The sequence below is a fragment of the Gymnogyps californianus genome, chromosome 1 (genome assembly GCF_018139145.2).
Source record: "Gymnogyps californianus isolate 813 chromosome 1, ASM1813914v2, whole genome shotgun sequence".
NCBI lineage: Eukaryota > Metazoa > Chordata > Aves > Accipitriformes > Cathartidae > Gymnogyps > Gymnogyps californianus.
The window spans coordinates 28,586,993-28,613,416 of record NC_059471.1 but is presented as its reverse complement, the minus strand read 5'-3'; the positions used below and the strand labels follow the sequence as shown (position 1 = coordinate 28,613,416).

At 36.0% G+C, this 26,424-nt stretch overlaps 1 protein-coding gene across 1 annotated transcript in view; it reads right to left on the bottom strand.

The window, feature by feature from the left end:
- Positions 1–26,424, bottom strand: part of COG6 (component of oligomeric golgi complex 6) — a 60,057-nt gene that overhangs the window by 15,511 nt on the left and 18,122 nt on the right. Inside the window, exons 5-13 of the mRNA XM_050902270.1 lie at positions 24,938–25,049; positions 23,073–23,155; positions 22,767–22,837; positions 21,502–21,595; positions 17,693–17,821; positions 17,497–17,588; positions 13,767–13,831; positions 9,594–9,685; positions 7,774–7,891 (exon numbers count right to left, since the gene is read on the bottom strand). Of these exons, the coding sequence (XP_050758227.1) occupies positions 7,774–7,891; positions 9,594–9,685; positions 13,767–13,831; positions 17,497–17,588; positions 17,693–17,821; positions 21,502–21,595; positions 22,767–22,837; positions 23,073–23,155; positions 24,938–25,049 (856 nt within the window). The remainder of the gene's footprint in view (positions 1–7,773; positions 7,892–9,593; positions 9,686–13,766; positions 13,832–17,496; positions 17,589–17,692; positions 17,822–21,501; positions 21,596–22,766; positions 22,838–23,072; positions 23,156–24,937; positions 25,050–26,424) is intronic.

Here is a 26,424-nt window from a genome sequence, read left to right as displayed (position 1 = left end):
GGTCAGAAGCTTCTAAATTAGCTTCATCTTTCATTTAATCTGTTCTTTTAAAGTCCACTGTCTTCTAGATGGGAGTAAGGAACAACATTATGGAAGAAGAAAACACGGCAAGGAAAAAAGGTTTAGGTTGTTAGATTCTATTGGGGTTGGCCTGAAATTCCTGACTACTGCAACAGAGGCAGAATTATCAGTAAGTGGAAGGAAAATTAAAGCAGTGCTATATTCATTTTGAAAGTTCTAACTTTTTGCACATGAATGTAGATTAGGGTTTTTTTCAGAATTAAAAAGGAAAATTTAAAAACAGACATATATAATTTATAGAGGAACCTACCGACTTTAATTTGTGAGAGCTAAATAGCTATTCTAATAAAAAAAAATTGATGCCTGAATGTTTTATGTGCACTAAAAGATTATTATAATCGATCCTATTTCCAGAAAAATAGATTTGAAATGCATGCTGAATTCTACTTTTAAAGTACCTGCTTCAGATGCAAGTCAGACAGGAGCTAACTAAAAAATTATCAGAGTTCTGTAGCAGCCAGTTCAACAGCATTAAAACATACTCTAACACAGTATTAAGTGTCTAATCAGTTATAACCAGCAGTTCAGTCATGCAGAAATGAGGCCAACCAGCTGTTCAGCCTTTCAAAGAAAACAAGAAGAAATTCCCAATTTTTAAAATCCAATATACAAAACTGAAACGAATTCTCCTAAAATTACAATGGACGCTAAAAGTTGTCCATAAGGTTTAGTATAAAAGGTCGTATCTTCATTTAAAGTTCTGCATATCAACCAGTGGGGAATAATTACTAAGCCAGTAATCTTCCTCCAAACCTACAATCCAGAGCTGGCTTCTCTGTCTATGAGAGCAAGTAGCACAAAGGATGTCTTGAAGGATTTAACAAACAGCAAAGGAAAATACAGGAAAAAGAAAAGGGAGTATCAACAATCAAGAAGAGAGTGCATGTATGTTAATTGTTTCCCTTTCTCATTTACAAAGAAGGTTAAATGGAAAAAAATATATGCAATTTTTGTTTCTATTAAATACAGTTAATTCTATTAAGGACTGGAGCAGATATTAAGGAGAGCAGCTTTGTTAGAAGCTCATATGTGCACCTGCAAATACTGAAAATACGGCCTGGGCAAGCAATCAAAACTATTTATATACTATCCCACTTGAACATTAGAAAGTTAACAGTACAGAAAGACATGGACATACTGGAGCGAGTTCAGCAAAAGGCCACAAAGTTCATGAAGGGACTGGAGTATCTCCTACACAAGGAGAGGCTGTGTTCAGCCTGGAGAAGAGAAGGCTCAGGGATGCCGTTATCAATGTGTTAAATACCTTATGGGAGGGATACAGAAGAGGGAGACAGACTCTTCTCAGTGGTGTCCAGTGACAGGTCAAGAGGCAATGGGCACAGATTGAAACACAGGAAAACAATTTTTTACTGTGAGGTTGGTCAAACATTGGAGACAGTTGTACAGTGAGGTTGTGGAGTCTCCATCCTTGGAGACATTCAAAACGCAACTGGAACCAGTCCTGGGCAGCCTGCTGTAGCTGACACTGTTTGAGCAAGATGGTTGGACTAGACGATCTCCAGAGGTTCCGGCTGACCTCATCCATTCTGCAATTCTGTGATACTAGTATTAAATAAAACAAGATGGTAATTTAAAACACAGAACTCCTCAGAGAAAGCACTGCTCAGAGTGACAAACAAAAGGTTGGTGGCTTTCTGAATGGCCTAATCAGCTTTTAATAGAGTCCTTTTGGAAACCTCACTGGCAGAGGGTGGAGACAAAGCACTACAGACGTGGAACCTTGTAAAAAGGTATCTGGATATTTCATCCTGTCAGTTACAACTGGTTAGTGTCAACTACAGAAGTTCAATCTACAAATTGAAAGAATTTTCACCATAGTTGAACAGCAGCAGTCTAAGAAACTTGAGTGCATGTCTACCAGAGAGGCTTCAGAGAAGTTGTCCTAAGCTCTTTTGAGCCCTATTAGGATCCTACAGAGATCACCACAGGTTCCACAGTAGAATGCCTAATGGCATGCTTTTCAGCTATCAAGTTGGTCTTGAAAGAAAAGACAACAGAAAAATTCTTGCTAACTTTGTTTTGTTCACATGGATCTATTCAGACCACAACAGCATTCAGATGACACCATCAATCAGTCTCATTTCATCTGTCCTGTATCTGGTTTCCCAGAAACCTAAGAGGTTTCGTTCTGACATGAACCAAATTACAAGGGAGAAGTTTAGAGTTATTCCCATGCAATGTTTTAATACTTCTCCCACTGAAAAACTTAACAGATAATGCGATCATAACATTTAACTTGCATATATCTACTCTAAAAAGAACAGCATCCAGGAATAACAATCCCAAAGCTTGATTTGGGGTACTGTGCTAATAGTCTTCTAACAGCTTAGACAGCAGACGACAGGTTAGTTTGGCATAATCTCTCTTTAGCACCCTTACGGTAACTCTCATTCCATTTAATTCAATGTTTGTAATTATTCTTTCCTTTAATAATTGTTCTGGAGTACTACTGAAGCCAGAGTAAGGACAGTTGTGCTTGAAAATTCCCACTCTCTAAATTTATTAGCTGGTTCAATAAAACACACTGGCATAGGTGAGTCTAACAGGCTTGTTAAAATGCCTCACCAGTGGACTCATGATTTTAAATGACAATTCTCTCAATATGAGAGAACTGAAAGAGCAGTCCATCCACTCCAGTGCATTAGGTGCTTTGAACTTTGCTTCCAGTTTCATTGGAACAGTTTCTGTTGTTCTGATAATTATTTTCATTTACTATTTTTTCCTGGATTTATCATCATCTGTAAAACGGTAATCTGTACCAGGCTGTTCTTAGATCCAGAAAGTAACACAAGCAGAATCCCAAATCCCTAAACATTTGATTTATTTGCACAGGGTCAAAGGAAACATAAAAGGATACATAAGGACTGAACCTATAGTTCTCAACTGCTTTACTAGCATGGCTGCTAGACCCACGGCTGTGTCCAAGAAAGCTAAAAAGAAACAAATACAAACACAATTTTTCAGCACAGGGACACTAGCACTGGCCAAAAAACATTCTGGTTGAACCGAGAACCAGAACAAACCAATTGTTACCAGAGCTAGAAAGCACTGGCAAAACTGCCCAGCACTGCCTCTGAAGTGTAAGAGCTCATACAACAATGCAAAGGAGAGACAGCATTTGCAGTAAAAGCTGATGCACTGAACCTTCAGTGACACAGAAGGGTGGCGATGCACAGCTTCTATATGATGTCAGCATTGAGCGCTATGATGACCTGAGAATCTCAGAGTGTGAATGGCATTTTAAACCCTGAAAACAAACTGGCTTTGCAATGACTCTGTTACCAAGCTTCACATCAAGTTTCAAGGAGTATTGGAGCCAAAGAGATTCCCTTGTACATTGCCTTTCTTTGGTAACAATGGACTTACTTTCAGGCTGTATGCTGAATATTTCTGTTACACAGATTTCAGAAGGTAAAGAGCTACCCGAGAAGTGTGAATGAGAACACCAGAAAAAGGGTTTCTCAGACTGAAGAGTCTAAAGTTGTGAGAACTGGTGACTACCTTATTTTCAGATTACAACCAGGATGCTTGAGATTTTCTGATGTAATGAAAAAAGATGTTCATAGGAAAGTGCTTCTGAGCAAGCCAGTAAGTACTCTGAAGTAACCAGGGACTTCCCTGTATCCTTTACACTGATGGCTTGACAACCAAGAGGGAGAATCCTGATCTAAGACTGCCTTTAAGTTTCCATACAGCTCTGTGCTTCTGACAATCCTTATGTAATATGGGACTGTTCTCAAAAATAGATGTGAAGAGGAAGCTATTTTCTTGTCCTAGAAAGAAGAGCCTGAAGTTTCAGCTTCCCACCGCACTTCAGAAATCAAATCCCAGGCAGTTTGAAGGCAATGCTCAACTCAGCATAATCAATAACCTAGGGAATTAAATTGTCCGTGGTGACGAGGACATCAGAGTCAAATTACCATGCTGTCATTCCTCCACATTCAAAGGAAGGGATCTTGAGGAGTTAGCATACTTAATGAAACCTGCTTTGTCTAAAAAAAAGTTCCCAAGTACCTATACTTAAGAGAGAGATTTGCTTAAATACGATTCTGGTCTATGAACTACTAGACTGACTGTACATATTAAAAAAGCATACCATAGCAAGACACAGTAACACACCAGTGTTTCCAGACAGTTCTGCCCACACTACAGAACAAGAGAATTTGCACAGGGCTAAAGAAACTCCTGTCAAGTTACAAATTCACTGGTAATTATGACTAAGTCTTCTGGAATTTTGTAGCTACAAACAGCAATTAAGAAAACACTTAAATTCTCTTTAAATTAAATAAAAATTGTAGAACTGATTTCCATTCAGAATTTCTTGCTTACGATTTTCAGATAATCAGCAAGAACTGACGATACTGAGTGAATACTATCATTAAAATGGTGTAACTCACATAGGCTATATTCACCACTTTCTAATGATCTAAACAAAAGAGGCACTTAAGTTTATAGAAATAAAAATATTTTCTATTTAAGAACATCCTATTTGTATTTTAATCTACTTCCAAAGCTATTTAAATTCCCTTAAGAATCATATCTTAATCAAAGTAGTGGACAGCTGATATTCTTTGAAACAGGCTTATCAATGCCTTAAGATGCAAAATATAAGCGGAAATAGGGAACCATGATTTCCAGATTGTCCAAGTGAAAAGTAATTTACTAATTTTACAAGTGAGTATTCTCTTTGTGCATAACAGGAGCAGCAACGAAGCCTTTGCAATCACTTATGTAAGCACAATGGGTCTGTTTTCCAGTGCTGTAATCTTCTCTGAAAATAAAAAAATTTCTGGAAGCAGTTGCAGTGCATACATAGTTAGCAAAAAGGTGGTAAAAAAGGTTGGGATATGAGAGAATCCTACTAATACATATATACAATTTTGGTCTGAACACACATTAATAAAATGGATGATAAAAAGCAACTTTGAGATTCCTCAAAATGTAAAAGCATTGTGACATTCATTACTAAATTAATGAAGACATATGAAAAGGCATAAAAGCTGGTTATCTGTATATTAACACACAATAAACTAAGTAACAGGAGAATTAGATTTATGATAAAATAGGGTCTTTATCTCATGGAAACTAATGTTTCTCTGAGTGTAATTCAGCCTATTAATTTTGTATTTTTTGTGAAGTAAAACTAATTTCAGTCATGAGAAGATAAGACATCATTCTATCAATTCAGTAGTCCACTCATAAAGGGAAATAACATAAGGTGCTTCAAAGGACTGTCTAAACTCTTAGTCACAAAAACTACACATCAGTACAGTAAGACTCCTCACCCATAGAGTTACCTCGTTGTTAACTCTTGAAGCAGAGATTAATAAATAATGGTGGATGCCTTTGTTACTCATATATCTAATCCTCTTCTGAGTCTCTTTAAGCTTTTGACCTCAATTATATCCTGAGGAAAGATCTTCATAGGGCACATATGCAATGTAAAATTTCCAATGTTTCAGATTTACCTTATAAAATGTGCTTATGAGAAAGAGCAGTACTATAATCTTTTTACATTACACGGTATACTTGGTATGCCATTCATTATTCGTAATAAGGTGCCACTGAAGGTGGCAGTGCAATCACCGCCTTCATTTAAGATCAGCAAAACCAAATTCGACTCCTTTATAAAACAATGGCAGCATCTAGAGCCAGTTACATCCAGGCTAGGGGCTGAGGGAAGGGGAACTAAGAGGGCAAAGACAATTACACAACCTTCCCATAGTGACAATACAAAGAACACACACTACGAACTGGGGGATCACAATTCCTTTATCACTCCTTCTTCTCCTTCTGAATTCTACTCGTCTCCAAACTGAAAACAGCATATCACCCAAAACACAAGTACAAAGATTTTGAGTTATGTGAGTAGAAAAATTATTCTGGATCCTGTTTGAGTACAGATGTAAGACCCAGCAGGATAAGTACAACAGAACTAAATACAACAGAGATGAATACAGAGCTGTCTTACAGTTTCAAGCCAAGAAAATTTCATTCCTTAAGCACTACTTTGTTTGCACATTCTTTGTAAGTAAAGAGCAGTCATATATTTTTGCTAAGGTCCATCACTGATTTCTCTTCATAAAAGGAAAAAGTACACAGATATTTTCTTTTAGCTTACGTATTAGGAAATAAAACGTTCTGAGGAATTCATATACAGCTAGCGTATGCCCACAGCAAGCCATAAGCTTTTTTTTTTTTTTTTTTTTTGGTAAATTCATACTGTCCCTGTCCACTGTACATTTTATGAACTCAAGCTTTAACTGACCCTTGAAGAAGCATTAGTAGCAGAGGAACTACTATTCTGATGACACTGCATTCAAATGGAAATACCCCATGACAACAAACAATGTACTAAGTGGACTTTGGTAGTATGGACTGTGGGTGGTAGCAACTAAGGAGTCATCTATGAACGAATGAAACCACTGAAAGGAGCCACTGGGATATACGGAAGGGAAGATGAGGAGGAACAACTGTTCCTTTGAGAAAGTCATTCCTCAGCCCTTGCAGAAAGACAGGAAATTGGGATCAGACGCAAGCCGTGCAGAATGTGAAATCTACTTTGAGACCACAGAACAACACTCACCAAACTCAGAAAATCCCACTGAATGGTTAGTGAACTACAAGGCTTTGCACAAAGAATAGTTTCTGTAAATCCATGTATTTTTTGCATTTTTCTTGTAGGTTAAGTACAAATAATTTAGAAATACACTTACAAAACTTCACTGTTTGTTTTCCACTTTCAAACTTTTCTTTTTTTTTAAACTGGAAAAAACAGTAATGTGAGGGCTTTGTTGAACTCTGGGCTTATGTAATACCTAGGAATAAAGAAAGGCATTTCTTCTTGGTTTTAGGGCTTAGTCAACTCATCACATCTCAGACAGGGATGCTGGATGAAGATCAGATCCCTAGGAAATGGAAAGCGATGTGTAGCCTAACAATTTTCTTTGACTTTGCTTAGATCTTACAAAGGTGAGATTTAATGGGCGGATCCACCAACAGCAACATGATATGAATACAGCAGGGAGAAATTAAAAAAACCTGTATTAGTTACTGGACAATGGAAGTTCACTGAAACACAATTCAAAGCGATCAACAGGAGAGGAAAAGATATCAGGAAAGTGATGCTGGCTTAGGTACAGTTGTTTGGTATAACGAATGTATATTCTGCTTTTAATGGCAGCAATGTTCATGTGGTAAAACTATTTTTATAAAAGACAGAAAAGACCAAGTTTTGTTTTTACTTAGCTTACCATCTTGGGATATACTTCATAACTTCAAGAAAGGAATTACGCATATGAGTAATTAACTATTGATCTGATGATGCATTAATACAAATTATCTAGCTCATTCAGCTGACTTTGCACTTAGGGAAATTTTCTAATTTTTTTGCTTTTCACAGATTTTAAAAATAAGTAAACTGCTCTGTAAACAAATACTGCTAACAACACTATTTTAGCCATATTTTCACAAAAATAAAACTATTAAGAGAATTAAAACACAGACAGGAAGTTTTTAATGTAGTTCCATAGCTAAAATACAGAAACTACAAAACTTCAGGTTTAGGAAAAGTTGCCATATAAAACAGCTATTCATCTAATAATCTTACTAGACAAAAGGGAAACTAAAGTGTGTTTTGAAACATGAAAGCTGTATGATTTTGAAACAAACCTTGTCCATTAGTTTACTTGCATGAAGACTCAGGCTATTAAAGAATATCTTCTTGCTCAACAAATGCATTTCTTCAATTGTTGTCAACAATGTGGCTGCACTGTTTCCTACAATACCACTGAAAACAAAATTAAGATTAATTAAATAATCTGAAGGGGAGGGAACATGACAGGGTCAGATACTTTAGACAGCATTTAAAATACAATTTTTTTCAGAGTTGAAAATTTACAACTCTGTATCAGGGAATAGTTCTCCATATTAGCTGAGAAATTCAGTCATAAGATGACTGTGAGAACAAGCATTATCAATTATGTCATTAAGTAGATACTCAGTACAGGCTATCTAAAGCTTTGCACAAACTTTTTAGTAGAATTCTAAAATTTACTGGATTTTTGTTTTGTTATTCTGTAAATCTACTTCTGTTATAGAAAACAGATTACATAAACAAAAAGGGTTGATAACTATTCTGTCGTACTGTCCTTTAGGCATAGTATCATCTCTCTTCTTTCTTCATTGCGATGTTAGGCATCTCCAAACATACAAGGACTCATGCCTTGCTATTCCAAGTGTCAAGCTATTATACGTAGCATGAATACCGCATAAACCTTAAATGGCACTACATGACTATGCTCCTCTCACAGATATACCTTCTGTCTGAAGTAAAAGCGCTTTTGAAGTACAAAAATGGCAGTAAAAATTCATTGCATCATAATAGGACTAATTTAAACTTGTAGCTTGATTTTCAGGTTATAATCTTGTTGCATTTAATAGATCATTTCTCAAATTGCATTTTGCCTTCATTAGTCAGGTGCACTTTCCCTATACAGAGGAAATTATTCAGCTGACAGAAGGTACTTTAATGGTCTTTAAACAATGTATCATTAGCAAGACAGAAAGCAACAGATAAGATTGCCTAAGACCTTCCATTTTAACATCACATTTTTAATCGCACTAAGCTTTATAACCACTGGGAAACACAAACTTTGGCGACAGAAAAATGACAGCAAAAATATTTCAGCTTTTTTTGACGATAAAATTAGGAATAGGTCTTATATGTGTTCTACCATAGACCTGTACTGCCATCAGAACTGAGGACTTTAAATACAGTGGGAGGTGCCCAAGAACCACTTATCCCAGTCTGCCCAACATCTAAATGTCTTTTCAGACAGAAAAGAAGCTCAAGTAGTAATATCAGTGACTCAAATTCTCAGCAGTTCAGGTCAGGGCTGTGGAAGAAGATTTTTCTGCTATTGTTGTTTCTAACCAATATGAACTACTACAAATGCCACAATGTATAAAACCAGTGGTTCTGGCTTTTCTCCAGTTTCTGTATTCCTGGTGGCATCTGGAAGGTTGGAAGATGATTGGTGCACTTTCAACAGCAAGATATGGAATGAGGCAAGCATCTTTCCAACAGAAAAATGCAAGTGCATAATTAGAAAAAATGGTATCAAACCTCAGTTGTTTAAGGAAGAAAAGGAAAACTGAATTTCTAAAAATAATTCAATTCTAGCGTTTTCTCAAAGGGGACTTGACTTTGTCATCTTAAATGTCTTGTGTAGTTTTTTTGTATACTATTGTATCTACACAGCACAAAAAACAGTTTCTGTGGCAAAGTGATGCTATATTCCAAAGCAGATTCAATACGAACTGAGGAATGACAACAGATAAATGGCATCTGCTTGGTAACATGCACATTTCTGCTTGACTCCATAGTACAGAGTAAAAACTAAGCCATGAAAATACTCTTTTTACTATATTAATCTTTATATATACAGTAAAAAAAAGACATCTTCAACATACTTTGTAATTTTGCATACCTGATTGTATGGTGGTAGAACTTGAGAAGATTAGAAATCTTGTACAGTAAAACTGCTCCTGGCTCGGCAACAATCACCTGCTCAATTCTAACCTGCAGAATAAAGAAATATAAGCATCCTTCAGGTCATACATTTCAAAAGCCAACCTCTATAATTTTATATGCAATATATGTCTGATTTTTGAAAAATAAATTTAACCAGAAATAAATTTAAAAAGAGAATGTCCAGTTAACTATAATATTCTGCTTGAACCAAAGTGCTTCTTGGTTGCCAAGCCTGTGGGTAGAAAACAAGCAGGTGTATGTATTCTTAAAAAAAAAAAAACCAAACCATTTCCCCACAGATTTTTGTTGCAACTTATTATTGAAAACTTCAAAATAATGGAATCATTTGATGGATTAGTACCAGTACATACTGGAATTCTCCCCAGCACTGAATAGCAAGAACAGCTGCAAAGCTGCAAAATCCCTAAACTACAAGTTGATCATTAGCATCATGGAGCAATTCAGAACATCCAAAGTATTAGGTATTTTACCCAAAAGACAAAATTTCACCTGGATTAATCTCTCCTTCACTTAAAGGAGAGATTATATACCTCCTACTGGTATTTAATTAGATATATTTATAACTAATGACCAGCTACGTTGACTGTTTATCTCAACCAGGAGATACTGGCTACAAAGACCAAAACAGTGCTGTCTGTCTTTATAGTTGGACAGTTGATGTCTTGTCTCCATGGTACACACAGTCTCAATCCACGCATAAAAGGCTGCCGCAGGGTCAATCTTTGGGCGCTCATGAAGCAGTGATAGACAGTGACTTATCACTGCACTGTTCTCCCACGTGCCTATGTGTGAAAGGGCTACACACAAATCACCAGTGGCCACCTGCTCTCCCAAGCTATTTGTCTGCTGTTCAATGAAGCATGATGTGCAGCAATGCCTTCTCGTCAGAGCCAGCTGCAGGGAGAATGAACTAAGATTATGCTTCCTCAATCCTCTCTCTCCCTTTGCATCTAAGTCAGAGACCAAAAACAAAGGATAATTTTTGACTCTTATTCGCAGTGCTCAATGCATAAAGTTAATTTCAACACTCAGGTGAACTTTGCTCTTCAATGCATATGTATATACAAAGGTATATATACAAATACTTGTCCCCAATGTTGCATAAAAAGTCGTTTGGGCACGGATACTGAGTACAGTCTAGGTGTACAGCAAAAGAGAATAAGAAAGGCAGGGGGAAAAGAGGAAAATCAAAATATTGATAAAAAAAAAAGCACAATAACTAAAAATAAAGAAAAGAATTAAGAAATAGAAAAAGACAGAATAATCAGAAGGAGAGGGAAAAAACCCAAAAGATTTTAGGGTTAGGAAACAAAAATGAGAATTAAAAAAAACAAAGCAGGAAAAGAAACATTGCTGCTTCCCATACAGAAGTCTTCACTGCACAGAACCAAAATTTACAAGTGACTAATCCCAACCTGCTCAGGAAAGTCCTGGACTTACAGCTCTTACTGTTTCTTAATCCTATGATGTGTCCTATAGTCAGTTGACCATAAAAGACTATCTGAAGTCTACATAAGGCTAGTTACATAAGGCTTGTTAGTTTTGAACTCATCTTAAGTGCTATGGAAAAGATGAGGACGTTAATTTAAATGTTTTTTAGGGTTCTCCTACTTCCATCTGAAATGAGAGACCTGTGGTAAGATCTACCACTAGTGAGTACTCAAGATTCACTTGAATGCCTAAAACTCAAACCAACTGTCAGTATGAAACGTGGACAACTTGTACGGCATGTAAGCATAATCCTTCCTCAAAAGTACGGAAACTGTATCATATTGTACATTCACATGGAAAGGCACAGACCAGTAAGAAAACTTTATATAATACAGTAAGTATTTAAAAGTGCTTGTGGAAATTCTAGGACTAGGCTTTTATCAGGCTATTTTATACTTCAGCATCAACTCAAATCGAAGCGACAGGTTTGCAAACATCAGCAGAAATCCACTAGAAAAGCAGTATACTGTGGTGCCACATAACTACAATAAAGAGTGTTTTCCCTGAAATTAATGCAGTTATTTTTCTTATTGTGGACTATCTTCAGAAAGAACAATGTATTGTAGAAAACACTCCTCCAAACTGAGTCTATTTTTGTTGTTCCTCTCAACACGATGGCTTGCAATTACCTAACTGCATTGTATGAAGGCTTTTCTGCTTGGGGGTTTGGGGGGTTTTTTTCTGCTTTTTTTTGCTATGGAAGATTTCCCCAGGGGAAACAGTAAGTACTGCATATTTTACATTGGGAAGTCTAGACTGGCAGTGAATTAACGTAAGTTGCATTCCATTAAAATACAGAATACAATGGGAAGTCTTTAATTGTTCTTTTAGTTTTTTTAATTTTTATTAGCACAGTAACTAACTACCGACAATATTTCAGGGGATATTTCTACAGGTGGCAGAAGCACACAAGTGTAAAGAGTTTAGCAATCAAAATGGAAGGTATTCTGTACCAAACTGTACAAATCACAAGTACTCAAAGCAAGAGTAAAACCAAAACTCCCTCTGACTTACACAAAGGTTTGATTCTATCCCTAATTACTTTGTTGGAATGCACAGAAATACTGGACTCAAACATCAGCATTCAGTATTAACAGAACCAAAGCATGCAAGAAGAACACAGAAAGCTTGGAAAGTATCTTCAAAAGAAAAAAGCTGTGATAACAGTTTGTCTAATATGACAGGTGTTTTTCAACAGGTCAAAAACTAAAGGCTGTGAAGGATGATCATAATTATATGGCAACAGGCACAAACTGAAACACAGGAGGTTTTGTCTGAACATCAGGAAACACTTTTTTACTGTGAGGGTGACCGAGCACGGGCAGAAGTTGCCCAGAGAGGCTGTGGAGTCTCTGTCCCTGGAGATATTCAAAAGCTGTCTGGACACAGTCCTGGGCAACCGGCTCTAGGTGGCCCAGCTTGAGCAGGGAGTTTGGACCAGATGACCTCCAGAGGTCCCTGCCAACCTCAACCCTTCTGTGATTCTGTGACATTCTAAATGGCATTTTCTTGATTTTTACCTCTCTTCAGACCTTATCTCTTTCTTATCAGGAACTTACGTATAGTGTTCAGACTCTACCTGTTAACATTTGAGACTAAGTATTTGGCAACTGGACACAGTTGTTATAGCTACAGCTTCCTAAGAGAAATTTATTGTAACAGTATTTAGTACAGTAGATTTTACTTCAAAAACACTTTGATTTATACACTGCATGGTCAGGCAATTATTGGTATCAGCTTCATCACCTTGATTATTTTATTTTGTGCTTATGTGAAGCACATCCAATAAATAAGATGGCCAATCATTTGATGGATCATTACTAATTATTTCTATCAAATGGGTCCCCTAAACTGACTAAAGCTGTAGCTTGAACAAAGACAACTGTGGAGGGATGTGACAGAAATAGAGTAAATCAGGGTAGCATAAAGATGGTAAGTAGGAAACAATTTTTCATGGTCTCTTTCAATACAAGAGCTGGAGTTATTAAACAAAACAAAAAGAGCTGGCTTTTCACACAGCATACAGTTAAACTGTGCAGTTCCCTCCTGCAGGACATGTTGTGAATACCAACATTTTATATCAATTTGACATATTCATGCAAGAAAAATCTATTGAGGTCTATTGAATACAAAGACAGTAGCTATGGCTCAGTAAGTCCTTAGTACGTCCACAAACAGGCAAGGAAACTATTTAACAGAAGTATCATAACAGAACTGCATAACCTATACACTCTTCTGTAAGCATATGCTAATGGTCACTATGAAAAACAGGGTAGTAAATTAAATTGGTTTTTCATTTGAAACCCTACTGCCATTCCTCTGTGCTTATCCTAAAGCTAAATTTTTGTACATAAGCACTCCTGAACTTAGGAAAAGTAAAACAAAATCAAGATATAGATTTAGTACCGTAGTATCTCTCACTATATGACTATTTAAACCAGGTATCTATGAACTATGGAATCTTTAATTTTGAAGGGTTTTATGATTCTCAAAGTTGAGAATCTAACTCTTAACCAAGGGTGATGAAAATACATTGTAAAAATGGGGACACAGGTTCTGCAAAACATGACAGAACAAATTTTATATTCAGAATGCTAAGGAAAACAAAATACTTCACCTTCAGAGGCCTGCAGACACCTTCTGTGATGTGCCCAACTACTTCTTGAATATTTTCTTCCACACCTACAGTTAACGCAAACACATGCTAAGATTATGCAAATATAATTCTCTTTTCTTCAAGACTATAAAACAAATAAACAAATGTAGGAGCTACTCCTCCATAAAAAGCATTATGAACTGCATGTTCTTTTCTCCACAAGACTAGTTTACACCTCCCCTGAACTTCAACTCTAGCCATTAAGAAATAGCTGCATGACAAAACAGTCCTGGAGAGTCATTACCTTATGCTATGCAATTGCTTCCTAGCACAACATAGTGCCTGGGGATTTGAGGGAGAAGGAGCAAGGAGAAGGATAAATGATCTAGCAAGAAACTGTCACAGTAAGGCTCAATATTACCACTTCATGAAATTAAACAGGAAAAAAAAAGGCCAGTGAGATGCTCAAGGAGCAACAGTACATACCATTTTGAAAGGTCTGAACCGTAAATACACGTGTCTGTCAGGGTTCGGTACTGATGTACTCATCGCATTGTTACAAATGAAATCACCTATGTACCTCCACACTGCTGTGTGCTGCAGCATTAGCAAACACTTCCTCCCCAGCAGCAACTGAAACTCATCTTTCACAGAACTATATTATACAAAAGAGAATATTGCCCTATCTTACCATGGAACACAAATGAATTGTTGCATGGCAACCAGTACTGTCATAAATCAATCAAACTGAAAGCAACAGATCTTCAAGCTCTCACTTCAGTAACAACTCAGAATAGATTTATGGAGAAAGCAATACTTTAATTCTAATTTAAAACTTGTCAACAGAAGTTCATCTTCAGATGGGACCCATGCAATGAACAGTAAACAAACTGACTGTGACATGTGATAGAAATCAGGTGACCTGAAGCTATATTTTGCAGATCTTACTTCAGACTAAAAGAGATTACCTCTGAGACTAAAAATTATAAAAGATCAGAGATCTGTGCCAATGTCTCTTTACACCAAGATATGTGAAAAGCCACATAGGCAGAAACAACTGAATTCAGTGTGGTGGCTGTAAGAATGTCAGCATACTAAATTGGTAAAGTAATAAAAATACATTTATATATTTGAGTATTGATATCAAGGAAGAAAGCAAGATTACCAACCACAAGATGTATGGTCTGTTATGTAACAGCTAGCTCCCAGATACACCCTAACAATTTACACATTTTTTTAGTAGGAACAGTCACACTTCTACTGTTCATCAATATAACAAGCACCTAGCACATATTTGCAATAGTATATCTAGACCAGATTGACTTAACAACAAGTTGCTGGGTATGAAAGTTTTAGCTGAAAAAATATACAAGTTCAAATACCAAAGGACATGAAATTACAATCTTAATATATCACATGCTTGTGCCTTCACATGTATTTTCATGTCCAATTAGAATATTTTAGATTCAGCAAACAGTAAAAAGAAATCTTCCTGCACAATGGGTTATGTAACAGTTGCAAGTATTAGTACACCACACTGACATATAAGAATTATGGAGAAAACAATTCTTAGAGAGCCAAAATCACTTTTAGAAAACAGTTCATTACTGAAGATACACTTCTGGCTGCCTGCTACACCACATACTATTTTTCTCTGTGTATCCTTCTATAAGGGAGAGACCTTTCTTGGACTTCATTTGGCTTCTGCTCTCCAGTGGGTTCCTCTAACTCCATGAAAAATGAGTTTCTACTGCATCTCTTAAACAGAATGCCTGCAATTCTCCCCTCCTTTCAAGTGCAAGATCTCTGTAAGACTGGAAGGCTCCTGTTAGCAGAATACCTAAGCTCCAAAGAAGAGAACCAGATGCTTTACGCTCGTCCAGTACAACACAAAATAGTTAAACTTTTCTGAATAAGTTTTCAGCGCTTAAAATTTTAATAGCATTTTTGGTCAGATTAATTTTAAACAGTTAACATTGGCAAGCTTAAAATTTTAAAACTTTTTAAAAGCTATTCTTGAATACTTGATTAGGGGCTACATAGTTTGTTCTCTTTAAAGTAAAAACTGGGATGGGAACATTTCTCCAAAAATGTGGCATTCACACAATTTTTCTTCCACTGGGACCAAATCCACCTCTATCTCACCCACAGCTATACATGTGGCTTTTTTTTTTTTTAAGAGAAGGGAAGTTTTTGTGTAGCTGCAATTTACCACTTTCTCCATAGTCCTGAAATTACACAGAGCTTATAGGAGAATTTAAACAGAAATCTGAACTCAGAACAGAGACACCTGAATTAAAATAATAAAACCAGTTCCACCTGCAAAATGCTACTCAAGTTGAAATTAAAGTTAAAACATTTGACTGACCTAACTTTAGACCCCCAGTTAGGTGTCTTATCTATAGTAGTTGCTTGGGCTCCCTCTATAGGGAATGGAAAAAAACCCAAACAGTTGTGATGGAAGTCTCCAGAAACGCCAACATTAGATCTAACTTTTGTTGGGAAGATTTGCCCTCTGGAGATGCAAATCTCTGTCATTATCTATAACCGCAAATAAACAAGATGTCCACTTTTTAAATGGCTAAGTGAAATTATCTCAATCTCTACTGTAGCCTGCGTAACCAGACGCCTGAAGACTGTACATTAGCACAAGGAAATCAACTGGAATCTCTCAGTACCATAGACACTGTACTCACTGATTAGCCACTACCAACTCAGGATCTATATTTATATAAAGGCCTGCTTTCCTGTTTCCTGTCTCCCTGAGATACTGTCAGTAAATAATATTAAATTCACTTCTATAGTACGCTGTAACTATAGTTAAAAAACAACATTCCTTCAGTTTGATTTACAACAGTTCCTAAACAGCCTCCTTGCTCATATACCGTTAATTAGGAAAGCCAATTAATACTTCCAGCAGTAAGGAAAATGAGAATGCATATTCACTTTAAATCCCAGAGCAGGACCCAATTAAGATGTACAGTCTGAAGAGCTCACCAAATACAGATCAAATGTAAGTTCTTACAATGATTTTGTTACAACTGAGTACACATACTTAATTTATTAAACAAGTCTTTGGCTGAAGCTATGGAGGCAAATCATACTACAGCTTCTACAGCATAAAGGTCTTTAAAGTATAGGTCCAATGTACTTAAAACAGAGCAAAGGAGCTGAAGAGTAAGCATGAGAATCTATAGTTCTGCTAATGAAGGAGAGCTTTGATATTAAAAAGCTTCACATATCTATGAGCGGCCTACTTCGACCTCCATAAACCTATAATGATATGTTACATGAGAGAAGAAAATTCCATTTTACTTGTAGCACTGAAGGAAGAGAATTATAGGAAGAAGGAATTATATTTTAAAAATTCACTAAACAAATGAGCAAGGCGTAACAGGAATCCTCAACATATCAATAAGCAACCCTATGACAATGTTTTCAGAGAGGTATGTATTCACATACATTGCACACAATTTTTGAACTCTCAACTAGTCTAAAACGTCCCTTTGTAAATTTAGTGTAAATCTATTATAAGCACAGTAAAATGAAAAGAGCGCATTTTGAAATGCTCTTCTTCGTTAAGGGCTTTCTTCTGGCAAAATGCAACCACCAGCTATTCTGAAATTATTTCGAAGAAAATCTAAGCTCAGACTCTCATAACTGAAGCCCAGCCTAAGAAATTAATCACACTTTCTGACTTATCACAGACTTTCTATCACTTCCCAATTTATGTTTTAAAATCTAGTACTACCTTGAATAGTTACAAGCTTTAACATAGCTTCTAGGTGTTCTTTTTCAGAAGCTGTAGCTTGATGCAACCAGGCCAGCATGTCTCCTACATACCTAAATAAAGACAGAAATTTCTGTGTAAATCAGTGGTTTATGGTGTCAGGGATTCAAAGTGCCAACAGGCAAAAGAAGGATTACTACATATGCTAATACTGTACCTCAGAGGATCGTGGGAGTGCATTTCAATAGGGCGGGGAGTACCTCCCAGACCTCCTCTAGTAAGAGCATCTATAAAGCCACGGACTACAGCACTCCTCCTAGCTGTTCCAAACTCATCCAACGTGTACCTGTTATTGAAACATGAAAATGGGTAAAACAAAACAGTTCACCTCATCACAGTTTATTAGCTCAACTTTACAGTTAGTACAAGTAATCATTTTTATAGTCCTAAAAATCTTGCTTCAATGCTTCTACTATGAAGCATTCAAAACCATCTGATTTTCTTGACTCCTCTAAACAGATACTAAAGATAACTTTTCCTTGACCCTCCCATTCCCTTACCCCACACAAATAAATAAATAAATGAAAAATCAGCTTTTCCATTTTTGTACATATAAGCATGTATTGACAGGTCTAGGACTCCTGTTCACATGTGGTCCAGCTGACTGACAGAAGAAGCAACTTATTGCACTGCAACACGATGCTTCCTCCTTCTTCTAGGCTACCACATGACTAGTAGCAAAAAAGTTATTTTCATTTGATAGTTCTTCACTGGTTTTAATCAAATGAGTCTTAGTTAGATATTTAATGGATGGACTATTACAGCCCAGAATGCATAATCTCAAATGGCTGTCTGGGAGTAGAGGAGGTACCAAGAACATACACACGGCTCACTTTTGGAGCAGGCCATCTTGCTGTTGGGGCTGAAGCACGATAGCAAGTGAAGGATGGGAAATGAACACTGCTAACATCCCTGTTACATCTGCTTAGAAACAGAATTTTTGGAAGCCATGGAACACAAATGTAAGCATTTTGAACAAAACACATACATTACAAAGGAGAAAAAGAAAATACACGTGACAGTTTATTTTTCCAATATAACTGAAGAAATGCTGAAGAGTAAGCATGGTGTCACTTACCAATGACACCCAGCAGCTGAACAGATATAAAAATAATAATAACAAAAAGCATGTTACTCATTGACTGAAGTTAAATGAGTACTGCATTCACAATTAACAGATGTGGAGAACAAAATACAAAAGAAAATAATATACTGTTTCAAATATGTTCCAAGTTAAGTCCAATTAGGTTTCTATTATGCTATAAAAAGTCCAAGGGAACCTTCAGTTTTGCTCTTTTCAATCTACATTACTATTTGAGAGAGGGGGAAAAAAGCACACTAAAGAATCCAGAAATTTCTGTTTAAATCTTTTTCTTCCTACACTGTATTTGTTAACTCAGAGAGTAAATAACTGCAATTTAAAAAAAAAAAAGTCTAATGAAAAAAGTCTTTAATAAATTATTATTTACAAAAACTATGCAATTAAAAGTGGGAGAGATCTGGCATCTGCTGACTACCCACAGCCCAGGAGTAGCAGCGTTGCAGTGAAAAATCTCAAGTGTTTGTAGAAACCAGCTAAGCTTTTTTCCTTCCCCTCCAATAAACAGCTATATAAGAGATCCTTAAAAATAGAGCAGCAAAACAGATCTTGTGATCTTGTTATTAGTTTTGAAAAGAGCATTTAATAATGTTAATTTTGTTTTAAAAAGACAAAGAAAATACTAATTTTCCTTTTGCTCTCAGTAGAACAGGGTGTAACTATTACAAAATCCCACATCTTAAAAAATTCAGTAATAGCTATTATTTACACTAGAAACACAGTATTTACTACTATGTTATTACACATACTCATGTTAGGGGAAGAAAACAACATTTGGGTTCTTTTCAACCCAGCTTCAATTTTTTAAAAACCCAGTAAAGTAATGATCACTGGGAGGAGAGGAAAGAGGTGGAGAAAAAGCTTTGAAAACCAGAGTGGACAATGGAAGAGGAACAGTGCTTTGAGCTATGACTCCATGTATTTTGTACAAAACAGTTTTCCATTTTTCTGTTAGAACGAGGAAGTGAAAACCAAACTGAAATGTTTATTTCAGATCCCTACTGACTGCAGTTCCCAAAAGTCCATCCATGGTGCAATCTTTCTGCCACCTTAAATTAACAAGACATAAGTCAATATAAGAAAACAAGAATTTGTAGTTTTGTTTCTAAACTCCTGCCCTTCTCTATCTTACTCACTTTCACGCTATCAAATCACAATCTTTATCAGATGCAAGGGCAGTGATTTGGAGGAAAAGTGTTTAGTTCACAGAGCAGTGCTTATATGCATAAAACCAACAACAATTTAAAATTACGTTCTTCTGTGACATAATTTTTACATTTTAAACTCAGCAGTTTGTTATATACTAAAGGTATACAAAAATTTTTGGAAGGGAATAAACTAAATCTTGAGATTTAAAATGTAAAGCATCAGTACTGCAATTTTGACAATACTGCTGTAGCAAGTACTTAAGCATGATAATCTATGATGAGAGACATAGGGCTGCATCTTCCATGGTAATGTTTACTTTTGCCTTTTTGGCAGAAGAAAAGTCCTACCTACCAAGTTCCACCTTTGGTAGTACTAGTACTGCTGTTTGTGAGTGAGGTGTCAGAAGAAAAATAAAGGTTTTTTTGCAGATTCATTTTAAACTGGCCAGCTGTGGATTTATACAGAAGATGGGTTTTTTTTTCATAAATGTTAAGAAAGCAAAACAATGGTTTTATGAAGTTTGAAAGTAACATAATTTAACGAAATATTTATTACAGAAAATATAAACTGTATCTATAAAGAATCCTATAAAATGTTGTGAACACAGTTGTGACTGATTCTTTGCAGCTGTGAAAGAGGGCCTGGAGGAGACAATACAAGAAAGGACTCTGCAATCCCCAGCTATGGCCCAATGTACTGCAACGCACCACATGGAATACCTGGGGAGGTCGAGTGACACCACCTCTCCCTCACATTAACTAACTGACTGAGCCTGTTGAGATGTGTGCTGTCTCTCATACTGACAGAATTTTTAAGGTCCGCTTGCACTATGCATTTTGCCCATGAAAAGCTCCATGGAGATGTACAGTGTCTACCTGTGTACCTACACCTTCGCACATTTGACACTCTTAAAAGACAAGGCTAGCCTTTGACAGACTGCCTAGTACTCTGCTGTCCTGGACGCCTGTGGCTAAAAGTAACTTGCAATAGTTGCAAAATGTGATGAATGGATCTTTCCAAAAAACCCTAAAAAGCAAAGAAGTATAAGAAGTACCTCTTCAGGTATGGTCACCCCAATAAAAACAGCTCTTACAGTGCCACCTCGTGGTTAAGTTGTCTCTACTAACTACCATTTCATTTACGTCAAGAAGTCCCTTCAGCAAATTCTGAACAAGAAGTAAACAGTAGTATATTTTTTATATATATATATATATAAAAGTACCCCTACGCTTTAGAGGCCCATATGTAGTAGATTGTTTTTAATAGATTACTGTACAACTCATAATGGAAGACATTCTTACTACCAGAAGTACTTCAGTAAAAGCTAATTAGCCTTTATCGATTTTTTAATTTGGGAATTTAAATGAGACAATCACATGCTTCGGACAGCATTTTTTTCTTCAGAATAAACCCTACAATGAGAGCAGCAGAAATTCACAATTCATTTAGATTAAAATAAAAACAGTCTGACATTTTACTTTAATTAGAAACCAGTAAGTTGAAAAAAGTCCAATGACATTTACTGTACCATAATTATGTCAAAAAGACTTCTGAAACTTAAAGAAGTTGAAATATGATTTGTTATATTTTTAATTTTTTTAAATCTGACACAGGACTAAAGTGCCACCATCCTTGGCACTGTAATTCATGCCCATCTTTAAATTTTATAGGCTGGAAATACTCATTTCTGTTAGAGATAATCACAAACATTTACTTACTTATACAGGACAGGTCTATCCTGTAAGGCTTCCATGGCTTGAGCAAGAACTGGAGAAATGTCACATGATTCTTGCGTCAAAGTCCTGCATTCATCTATAAAATACCAACACAGATAAAAGTGCATTCTTTACACTGCAATACCTTTTATAACAAGCTGTCAAACAAGAAAATGAGTTAAAAACTCAAAGGTTTTTGATTTGGAATTGAAGCCTTCAGAATATGCTACCTGGCCTAGTTTGTGTTAATGTAATTAAATTCCCCCATAAGCAGTACTTCACTGTAAAATGGATGTCCATCACAAATTTCAACAATACTAAAAATTAAAGGAAGCTTAGTATCTGTTTGTGCCTATGTACAAATGTTAAATCATTCAACCATCAGAATTCTGTCAGGCTCTTTTATAACTGTTTACCACATTCCAGGTAAACTATTAAGAAAAAAGGGAGCAAGTATTTAAGCAAGCTGTGGGTTTCTTTTGTTGTTTGGTTGGTTTTTTTTTTACTTTAATCACATTAACTATATAATCTTGTATATTCCATGCAAGAATATGGAAACCATATAAGCTAAATCAAACATCGGCATAAAAATTATGAATTTTCATTAGGGTGAAACCACAACCATTATTTGAGGTTTCAGCATCCACTGAAGAACAGCTAACGAATATAATATTGCATTGCACCAGCTTTTTTTCACAAATCTTCCTGTCAATGTCTTAGAGGAAGAGAGAAATAATATAAAAGCATTTACATTTTACACTATCAAGATGTTACATCAAACACTGACGCTTGGATACAGAGCACATACGCAAAAAAATAATCGTCTACTATCATTCAAAAGAGCATCCTGATAAAATAAGGTTGGGTTTTTTTTCTTTTTTAAAGGTAATAAGCCACTCCTCCCACTAAACTAGATTTTACTACCAAATTGTCAAAAACAACTACTTCCCTGTAACCTGCAATAAAATGAAATGCAATACACTTAACAATTTGCTTAGACTACCAAACTGTAGTTGTCGTTCTCTGTGGAAAACCATCTAAAAATACTAATAAATAACAAACTTTTACAAACAGAGATGAGACTGGCCCAAAAAAGGAGAGAATCTCCAATTAACTATTTGGTTCACAACAGATCTTTCACTAAGAAGGAAACCCAAAGCCTTGTTAATGAGTCTTGGAAAGGGTTTTTGCTGAGTTCAATCCACATCAAGGAATTAAAGGAATCATCATAATAATATTCATAAACATAAAAACATTCTTAGTCCTACTTTGAGTCCATCTGTAAAGTCGTTCGTAAGATGTCTCTTGCAGTAAAGCCATCTGTTCCATAATTTCCAAGCTACAAGACAAAAAGATTTTATTTGCAAATACTATTTTAGGTAGTACTAGCAAAGACATGTACAAATCAAATAAAACACGCCATTATTAAAATTATGAAAATTTAAAAATGTGTTACTATTGGTTTTTTTGTGAAATATTCCGCATAGTCATATGAAGTAAAGAATGAGACCTTGCTGTAACTTCTGCTTTTATCTAGTAAATGGTTGTCTTGCATTTATTTAAGTAGCACTCACCCTGCCCTTTGCTGATTTGTCCGGAGGAGAATCTTGACATCATCGTGAATCTGCTTTACTCTTCCCAAAGCCTTGAAAAAATCCTAAATCAATTAAAAAAACCAAAGAATAAAAGCAGTGTTTAAAAGCAGTAACTTCTCACTCAAATCGCTAGCACTCTATACTCCCCATTTCAATTCCATATTTACATTCCTTGCAGGTCTGTGTTCCAAGTGCTGCTTTTAAAATACAAGCCCCCCTCCGCCACCTCTCACCTTTCATTCCACCTGAAGAGCCTTAGGATTTTTTTCTTTCCCATTGCATCACGCCTTTCTTCCACAAAAAAAAAAAAATATTAATAGCAGCAAAGATGTGTTTTTAACCTGTCCTTTATGTAGCATGTGTGTGTTTCACATTTATTAGTTAACACTTTGGGGAGATTTTGAGGACGTTATTATGCATTCCATCATCTTCTCCCCATTAACATTAGCAACTAAAGAGCAAACTGAAACATTATCAAGTACAATGATTACAGGTTGATATTTTTTGTTTTCATATAATGGGGTAACAATTTCTAAGAAAAATCAAACATTTGCAATAGACTAGTTTGCCTCAGGAAAGTAGAGTTTCATTCTGGCTCCAGTCACATAAAAAATACATATTCTAAGTGAAGTAGGACACTGATTTAACCTACTGCCTTGCATCAACTGTGTTGAAGATCATGTTCATCAAAACCCAAATCACTCTTCCTTCATGAAGAAAAAAAACATTGAAGAATTGCCAAAACAGAAGCCTGACTAAAAACGTTTTAAGCACACTGGTTGATTCTATCATAGGGGAAAAGCACACACATGATTTTACTGAAGTCTGCCATTTCAGTAGCACAACTATGATTACATCTCAGTTACTTCTGCCCATTTTTTAGACAGATCAAAGTATCAAAAGGACTAATCCTCGTGCTGCTGCAAACCAAGCACTGAATAAATGGCACAGCATTGCTGTCATTGTTCCCCGCAACATGTGCTTTTTAGAAACCTAAATGTTCTTTCACAGTAATAGTTGGTACAAAAGCATACAGCAATTACTCAAGTGCACAATCATTTAACACATTCCATTTATGCTTTCATTAGCACTGTTTATGGTTATCTGTTCCATGTCTTTAATAATGCTTTAACTGCAAACAGGATGCCTGTGGAAATGAGATAGTATGTCTCAGCAGGTAGTCCACATTTAAGTGAAGGTTTCTATGCAACTACAATAATAAAAATCTATTAAGTGTACTCAATTCTCTCATTATTCAGTTTGCTTTTACCACAGAACAATGTGCCTTCTTACTCAAACCATAAACATATTCAAAAACTTGTTTTGGAAGGTGGCTAAAAGTGAATCAGCACCTAATATCTTCATCAACCAAATAATAATGAGGGAAAGCCTCAGCTTATATTGTTTCAAGTCACTGAATATGTATATGCATGCATATGCAAAATGCACACACACACATGCACAAGGGTTAGTAATACGTATTACTGAAGTGCTGCAAATTTCTCATTTGCTTTATTTGAGTGTGATGAAGTTTTAAAAGATCTTCACTGAAAATTCAGACTTCATAAAGGTCTTTTTGAAGTGTAGAACCACACGATAGTTCATTTGCCCCTTAAACTCATTACACAAACTAGAATTTAATGTTGATTTTCTTTCTTGTTACTTGAATCTTTCATCACACATTTCAAACTCATCAGAAATTCACCATTCTGTTAAAAGGTACATTCCTCTGTAAAGAATTAAATTACAAACAAAATACAAGATAATAAGATCTCATGTACAATTCAGCTAGGACGCTTCTACATTTTAGCTCAGGGCAAAGCTTTTAACGTTCATTGAGCTACCTCAGTAATTGGCTCATCTTTCGTGCCTCGAAGGAGGTTCATCTCATCCGGTGTCAGTTGGAATTTTGCTATGAATGCGTCTGCAACTTGTGCTTTCATTTCTAGTCTCTGACTGTAATAAAACAAAGCGAAGAGGACATTACCTTTTTATGCTTATCTCAGATTTATTTTGCATATTCATAATTTTGGAAATATAATTAGCATTAGAAATTGGTGTTATTAAATTCTAATAGTACTTTCTTGCCATCAAACACTTGAGTTGCATCTACACATACAATTTTCTATTACGCTTACATAGATTATTGAGTAAAGACAATATAAAGGTAAGTTAGCACATTTGAAAACTAGTAAGTTCTTTAAAAAAATATTCCTTTAGCATTTGTATCGCAAGTTATCTAATCCAGATATTTTGTGCTTGTACAGTTGTAATGCTTGCAGTTATTTCCTTTCAAATTCATCAAGGAAAGAATGGGGTTTCAACTCACGTTTTCAGAGACACAAAAAGCTGTAGTGCCCAAAATGAGAAAATGATCATTAGATTAACCTACTTTTCTGTAGAACAGATCCATTTCTTTTCAACAACATACAGTTGGGATATAAATTACTAACCTCACAAGCTATCAAAATGTAACGGCTAACTCTCTTGTTGATTAAGCTCCCTAAAATAAACACAGCAGGGATGTAATACACACACGCCATCTCGTGGGCAGCATCTCTTTGCACACGTTTTGTCACACACCTTACAACCACAGAAGGACCCAAATGAATATAGTTTTATTCCACAGGAAGGGACCGGAATTACTGTAGCAACAGAAAATTTGCTCAAACTGTGGTTTGAGCACACAGCATTCCAGAAAATAAAGACTACTTTTTCAGGACGTTGAGAAGACACTAATTAGTTCTTTGTAGAAGAATAAGGCTCAATTACTTTAAGACTATTTCAGCTTCCAATGTAATTATTGCAAGATAAATACACTGTTATTATAGGGTGGTAAGACAAGCAAGTACACTTCTAATACTGACTGCAATAATTAAATTTCCTTGCAACATCAAAGCTTGAAATGTGAGCTTTTATTTATTTACCCCTTCTCTACTCTCCAACTAGTGTCTGGACTTCATTCAGCTGAAGAAGCACAGTGTCCTGGTTTTGGCTGAGATAGAGTTAATTTTCTTCCTAGTACTTGGTACAGTGCTGTGTTTTGGATTTAGTATGCAAATAATGTTGATAACACACTGATGTTGTAGTTGTTGCTAAGTAGTGCTTATCCTAAGTCAAGGACTTTCCAGTTTCCCATGCTCTGCCAGCAAGCAAGTGTGCAAGAAGCTGGGAGGAAGCACAGCTAGGACAGCTGACCCGAACTAGCCAAATGGATATTCCATACCATAGAACGTCATGCTCAGTATATAAACTGGGGGGAGTTGGCCAGGAGGGGCTGATCACTGCTCAGGGACTGGCTGGGCATCTGTCAGCAGGTGGTGAGCAACTG